This window comes from Ceraceosorus guamensis, assembly GCF_003144195.1.
Source record: "Ceraceosorus guamensis strain MCA 4658 unplaced genomic scaffold IE81scaffold_70, whole genome shotgun sequence".
NCBI classification, from domain to species: domain Eukaryota; kingdom Fungi; phylum Basidiomycota; class Exobasidiomycetes; order Ceraceosorales; family Ceraceosoraceae; genus Ceraceosorus; species Ceraceosorus guamensis.
This window is the reverse complement of record NW_020290065.1, coordinates 81,194-87,881: the sequence shown is the minus strand read 5'-3', so window position 1 is coordinate 87,881 and position 6,688 is coordinate 81,194. Positions and strand designations below refer to the sequence as shown.

At 55.2% G+C, this 6,688-nt stretch overlaps 3 protein-coding genes across 3 annotated transcripts; 2 read left to right on the top strand and 1 right to left on the bottom strand.

The window, feature by feature from the left end:
• Nucleotides 1-798: 798 nt before the first annotated feature.
• IE81DRAFT_325667 (hypothetical protein) lies at nt 799-1,578 on the bottom strand. Its single transcript, XM_025514592.1, has one exon. It carries the CDS (start codon nt 1,458-1,460, stop codon nt 981-983), a length of 480 nt encoding a protein of 159 aa, XP_025367530.1. The 5' UTR covers nt 1,461-1,578; the 3' UTR covers nt 799-980.
• Nucleotides 1,579-2,435: 857 nt separating this feature from the next.
• On the top strand, nt 2,436-3,676 carry IE81DRAFT_232150 (hypothetical protein). Its single transcript, XM_025511129.1, has 3 exons — nt 2,436-2,996; nt 3,073-3,296; nt 3,379-3,676. Exons 1-3 carry the CDS (start codon nt 2,681-2,683, stop codon nt 3,445-3,447), a joined length of 609 nt encoding a protein of 202 aa, XP_025367529.1. The 5' UTR covers nt 2,436-2,680; the 3' UTR covers nt 3,448-3,676.
• Nucleotides 3,677-4,293: 617 nt separating this feature from the next.
• On the top strand, nt 4,294-6,375 carry IE81DRAFT_349341 (FAD/NAD(P)-binding domain-containing protein; the record flags this gene model as incomplete). Its single annotated transcript, XM_025516380.1, has 5 exons — nt 4,294-4,491; nt 4,565-5,505; nt 5,580-5,610; nt 5,917-6,205; nt 6,293-6,375. 5 exons carry the CDS (start codon nt 4,294-4,296, stop codon nt 6,373-6,375), a joined length of 1,542 nt encoding a protein of 513 aa, XP_025367528.1.
• Between the last annotated feature and the right edge of the window lie 313 nt (nt 6,376-6,688).

Here is a 6,688-nt window from a genome sequence, read left to right as displayed (position 1 = left end):
CCTAACCCTAACCCTAACCCTAACCCTAACCCTAACCCTAACCCTAACCCTAACCCTAACCCTAACCCTAACCCTAACCCTAACCCTAACCCTTGTAACCCTAACCCTAACCCTACATCGTCGGACTAGGTTACTCAGGCAAGCCTGAAATTGGAGCCCCTGAACCGCAAGCTGCCGCCCAGCGTGGAGAACGGCACCGCATGCTCGTGAATTATTTAAGGTTGTCTTCGGCGATAGCAGAGCTATTTGCATCTTTGTACCCCATTGCAGCACCCCGCCGTGCGAGGCTTGGCTCGCTCAATTTCCATCGGGAGGTAGAGCGCTGCTATCTGGCGACCAAACAGAGATAACTACAAGACGCACCAATCTCTTCAGCAGCGTCTTCAGCCGCGCGTCTATCGAAGCGACTTGTTGTCAATCGCGCGCTCATCAACTACAGCTCGTGTCTTCAGACAGATCAAGGCCCAAGTAGAGCCAAGTTTGTTCCGCCCGCAGCCCGGCGGCGACGGATGTTCTGTTTGATGTAGGCACCTGGATCACGATGTACGTACAGACACCTCAACATCTCGAGGTGCAACATGCTCAAGGCCACCGTGCAGCGGATTGGTGATTCAGTGGCTTGCTCATCACAGGAACGGCTTTCAATCAAGCTCAAGTGCGTAAGATTCTAATATACGGCGCGCTGGAAGTCTGTTACGCCCAAGCTCACAGCGGTAATCGCTTTTTTTAGCTTTGTTTGGAGACAGACACAGACTCGAGATCGAGAAAGATGCTCGAGCTCAGCACCTGAAGCAGTCGCTACCTCTGGTATTCGATGTGGCAGAAGCCTCTCTAGGACGCTTGCTATTGCTGAAGCCATCATATTCTGAGGCCAGACAATCGGATGATGAAGACTTTCGCTTTTTGACCACCTTCCTCATCATCCGATTGAACCTGGAGCATGTGAGACACGGCACACACAGGCGCGTACTACAGGAGGATCATTCCCAAGCAACCAGGCCAAAACGTCCTTCGCCTTGCTCCATCCTGCGTCCAACATGGGTGTTGCCCTTCTTGTCCGTGTATGACTGTCCTGGAGCCAGTGGGATGTGATGCTGCTGATAAGTGTTGCCGTTGACGGTGCTCGTGTAGGGAATCGTTGCGCCATTGGCGTCAGTGGCCGTGCCGGTGACGTGCAAGCGAGTGTCGCCTGTAGCTGGGTTCTTGTGCAGGCCACCATTCGCACTGAAGCCGGTCATTGCTGGATAAGACGTCTGGTGATGGTCAACAGCGGTTTGAATGGCCTGTTGGTGGTTCTTGTCTTTAAGGCCGTTGAATTCGACGCCAACTGCGCGACCAAACAGCTTGTCTGCAGCAAAGGCATCGTGAGTCTCTGCCTGCGGGATGGGAGCGCCGAAAGCCAATGACGCAGCGGCTACCGCCACTGCCGCCAGGCTAATGTACTTGAGCGAGCAGCGCATATCGTGAAGAGTGATGGTCTAATGAGGAGGAGGATGTGTCTGCTCTTCTTGAGAAATGAGGGAGCCAAGCGACGGTTTGGGCCAATGCGATGATGGCGAAAAAAAAAAAAAAAAAAAAAAAAAAAAAAAAAAAACAAAGAAAATCCAAGAAAACTCAACTTGACGGCCAGCGGCAAGCGAAAGAGATGAAGAAGAAGTGAGGTGGAAGTGAAAGCGATGAATGATTGCGGTGAAGATCCATCGAGGTGGTATCCAGGCCGGGCTTAAGTAGTGCACAGCTCTGGACTCAGTTCAGGATCAACGCTGCTGAGCAAGCGCCAGACAGGCCCCGCTTGCCACCAACCGAATCGCAGACAAAGGTGCTGGACCTACGAGTGGGCTGTTGGTGGAAAGCCCCATTGTTCCAAGAGGGTCAGAATGTGCGTGCGCAACGAGGGTGTGCATGAAGCTAGCGCCTCGCGCCTTCTTGCAGGAGGAATGTGCCGGATCCAGGGGTGATCTTCCGCTTTCCGCCCTTTCACGTCACACGACGAGGCACGTTCGGCTTACAGCTAAGCCTAGCGTCCGTCCCAAGTGTCAGGGTTAGGGTTAATGCACCATCCTAGTCATAGTCAGCATCTTCCAAGCTTGAGTTCGCCCCGTCGGTGCCATCGGGTCATGCCGAAGAGCGGAACGCTACTTGCGGAGAATCGTGTCCTGGGCACTCCCGTCACGCGCTTCACCAGAGCAGATGACAAGTCATCGATAGCTGCTGGCAATGAGCAGCCCTCATCGAGCTCGAGTTTGCGCGATGCAGCTACAACGCCCACGCGCATAATACGCCCAACTATTCATGCCCGGCGGCGCCCTGGCGCAGTCTCACCATGCGATGTTCTGGTCAAGTTCTACAATCACGTGAACTTGAATCTGAAGAAGGTATGTAAACAAAAACGCGAATAAGAATTCAGAACCCTGCTACTACTAATAATAATACGACACAGGATCCAAGAGTGAAGCATGGCTCGAGCGCGCGCGCGCTCGCGTATAAGGCTTGCGCACCACGAAAGTAGCCTCTCCTCTTTAAACGGCTCTCCACACAACACATCCACCATCCACCACGCAGCCGCACCTCTAACCCGGACTGACCCGTACACATCAGGAAACAGATCCCTTCTTGTCTGCCTAGATCCTTCCTTCACACTACGAATTTTGAGCGAGATCCCTCCTTCTTCGTCAGAGACATGCATCTACAAACCTCGCTCACCAACCAAAGCGTCTGGCGCGCTCTGGCTGCGAAGCCAACTCTCGGCCAGCAGATCACCCGTCTGACGATCAAACAAACTGCAGAAGATCTTCAAGAAAGACCAGTGCCCGAAGATGTCGTTCCAGAAGCGCTTGAGGCTGCTGTTAGTGCACTAGTCTCTACTCCTGTTCCCGACGTTGGAAGCTCAGCCTCGATCGAGGAGCAGCTGGCTCAAGCAGTGAGCGCGGAAGAGAGCCTACTCGAAGCAATGCAGGGAATGAGCCAGTTGCGCGAACTCACATGGTCAACACATCGTGAGTCTGCAGCGAGGATACCTGCCGCAGCAACATCATCCTCAGAGCAACATTTCCTGACCGCTCCTCTGTGCAGCACCCATCCTGTCGCTCCCTGTACGCGCTTCCAAAAGCGGCACGGACGTCTGGCAGACACTCTCTCGAGTGTCAGCATCTACGTTAGAGAAATTGAGGGTACTTGATGCCGCCGAGTTTCCCGCGCTTCGAGGGCTGGATGAGACCACTGCAAAACTTTCAAAAGAGCAGGGCGAGGCTGCCGATCCGCTCTTTGAGAAGAGAGCGTCGGTTCACGACGGCTCAGTGCGTATGCGTATCGGTGCACTTTGACCAACTCTATGGCATTATTTCGGCTAATGATGCTTTGACTGCGTCATTCGCACAGCTCTTTGACCAATCGTTTCCGCAGCTCAAGACGTTTGAATACACCTGTAAGCGTGTCCTCAAGACTTAGTTCGAGCTTTCCATGTGCTGGATTAACCCGATTGTCTTCCCCAGGCTACTCCTTCAAGCATGGCACTGTTGATCCGCCGACGAGCCGTCTTGCCAGTTTCCTGAGTCGCAGCACACAGCTTGAGGTAGGTATGCCTGCCGATTTCAACATCCCTCGCAGCTAGCTAGATCATCAGGCTGACGCTCGACACTCTGCCCCAGACCCTCGAGCTGCACTTTTTCTTGCATGGCGCGCGCTTCTCGGCTCCTTCACCGGCTTGGTCCGCAGATATTGGACCTGTCTTGTCGCTCGTCTTCCCCAAGCTCAAGATTCTGCGCGTTACAGATTCACGCGCTTCCGCCAAGACGCTAGCTTCTTTCCTCACCAAGCACGAAGCGTCTTTGGAGGAGATCGGCTCACGAAGTCTCAGCGCTGAGAGCGCACGTGAAGATGAACTTGGCCAAGGTGAATTGGCAGAATGGGACCGAAGGGGAAATCTGCAGAGCTGGACCGTGGAGGGCGTAGCAGGCCCTGGCGGCCTGAGCAAGTAGCTGTAAACAAGCTTTGCCTCTCAGCAACCTTCATCGCTTTCAAATGCCTGCCTGATCTCGTCGGACCGGATACCCTTTGCGCCCACCTGGTCTCCGAGTGCAAGAAAAGACTGGAATAGTGCCCTTTGTTCCTTGCATGGCGACACGAGTTTGCTTACGCGCGCGTTTGGTCCGTGTTTGTGCGAGACTAGTCGTCATGTGCTCAGCGTGGTCCTTCTTCCCGCATGTTCTGCATGTACCATATAAAACGCTGCCTCTCTCTCTCCTCTTGCAATGTGCAATCCACAATACATCCCCCCTCATTCTCTCACACAGCATGCCCTCCTCCCCACCACGCATTGCCATCATTGGCGCCGGTCCCGCCGGCCTCTCTTTGGCCAAGCTGCTCACCCTGCCCTCCTCTCCGCGCGTCAAGGTGACCGTCTATGAGCTGGACGCCTTCCCAACCTCGCGAACCGAACAAGGCGGCACACTGGACCTGCACGCCGACTCTGGCCTTGCTGCGATCCGAAAAGTGCGGCCTGTGGGATGCGTTTCTGACGCACGCGCGGTACGAAGGCGAGGAAACGATTCTCAAGAAAAAAAAGGACACGACGCTCTTCTACGAGGGCGCATCGTCACCGCCAAAGAGCAAGGAAGAGCAGGACAGCGTCTTTAGTAGGCCTGAAATAGACCGAAAGAAGCTCAAGGAGATCCTGCTGGACAGCGTGCCGAGCGACATGATCAAGTGGTGCTTCCATCTGCGCGAGGTCATGGCAGACGGCATGCTCCGCTTCGACGACAGGGAACACCTCGAGGGCCCGTTTGACTTGGTCGTGGGTGCTGACGGTGCCTGGAGCAAAGTGCGGGCGAAACTGAGCGACGTGGGACCGGTCTACTCGGGAGTGAGTGGGTACGAAATGGAGATCAAGAGCCCGTCATCATCGTGCCCGCACGTCGACAAGATGGTCGGAAAGGGAATGTACATTGGACTCTCGGACGGCAAGTTTATGAGTGCACAGCGGCAGGGCAACGACAGCCTCCGGGTGCGCAGCTGGCAGATGCTTCCTTACGGCGAGACGGAAAGGGCGCTCAAGAGGGACGGAAAACAGGGCACAAAGGACAAGATATTGCAGGTGTACGCGGACTGGGACCCGCGAATGACCGAGGTGCTCCGGCAGGCAGACGCAGAGACAATGACGCAGTGGACATTGCATGAGCTGCCCGTGGGGACCAGGTGGGACCATCAACAAGGCTTCACACTCATTGGCGACGCTTCCAGTCTCATGACGCCGTTCAGTGGAGAGGGCGTCAACAAGGCGATGCGGGATGCGCTCGACTTGGCAGCGTGCATCGCAAGGAGTCGGGATGGAACGGGGGAGCTCGCTTTGGATGGAGCCGTGTCAAGGTATGAAGCGGAGATGTTTCCTCGCGCAGAACAGCACCAGATTGAGACGGCGCGCAACAAAAGGATGTTCTTTGGGCCGGCAGGAGCAGCAGGCTTCATGGTCGGCATACTGGGACACGTCACAAGAGAGAGCTCATGGCGGTCAGTGCGACTGCTTGGATCGTGGCCTGTGCTCTGGACTGTGCACACACTTCTGTGGGCGTGGACGCAAGCAGGCTGGGCCATGCGCAGGTACTGGAGGCGGACGTGAGCAGAGCAGTGTATACAACCTTATATAATAGACTTTACCTGATACCCTCGTGACTGGCAGTGTGTGTGTGATACAGTTCAATCAAGAGTCCAGGTCGCTAAGAGTAGAAATGCAAGGGCGGTGATAGGGCCACGTCTGCCTGTGTCAGGCTTGTGTCATCGCGCCTCAGAAGGCCCTGCTGACAAATCGCGCCGGGCTGCGTCAGACGTGCATTGGGCAAGCAAGAACAGGATGATGCTCCACTGTATGAATGAAGGAGTATGCTGACTGACTGACTCACTGACTGACACCACCAACACCAGAGTATTGCTGCCATGAACTACCTCGCCGCGCCCTTCAACTTTGTGGCCAAAAATTTCAGTGTTCCTGCCTCGCACCTCTCTCTCCCCCGCGACTCGCTCTTCAGCCTGGCCGATGTGCCCAGCCTGGCTGGCAAGGTCGCCCTCGTGACGGGAGGCAGTGAGGGAATCGGACTGGCGTGCGTCAAGTGCTTGATTGACCACGACATTGAGAAGCTGTTTGTGCTTAGCCACCGACGCGGCGTGTTTGAAGAGGGTCTAGCGAGCATCAATGAGGCAAAGAGGAAGTTTAGTGGGTTAGGCTAACCCTAACCCTAACCGCGGCAGAGCCGCACGCTGCTACGCAGCGGACCCTAACCGGCCACGCAGCAAACCAAAGTCAAGTTGTGGCAGACGCTCAAGTGGGCATCTGACCAAGGTCTGGGGACTTCCGGGCGCGCTGCGCTCTACTTTACGCCGTAAAATCCTCGACTTATACCAGTAGACTGAAGCAGACTGCTAGAGCCGTACCGTTCTAGTGGGCCGCAAAGTGGTGTACCACTTCTGAGGAGCATGTGGTAGTCTGGCTGGGTTCCGTTCCACCACGTGAGCAAAAAGGTGAAAGCGTTCAAGTCAAAAGTGCGCGTTGCGACCAGCGCACTGGGCAAAACTTGACATCTGCAGAGACCGATCAAACAAATCCTCCGAGCAAAATTTGACATCAGCAGATGCATCGAGCGATGCCCTGGGCTCAAGCTTCAGCGTACGAAAATCCAAAAAGCAGCCCACTTCGCTG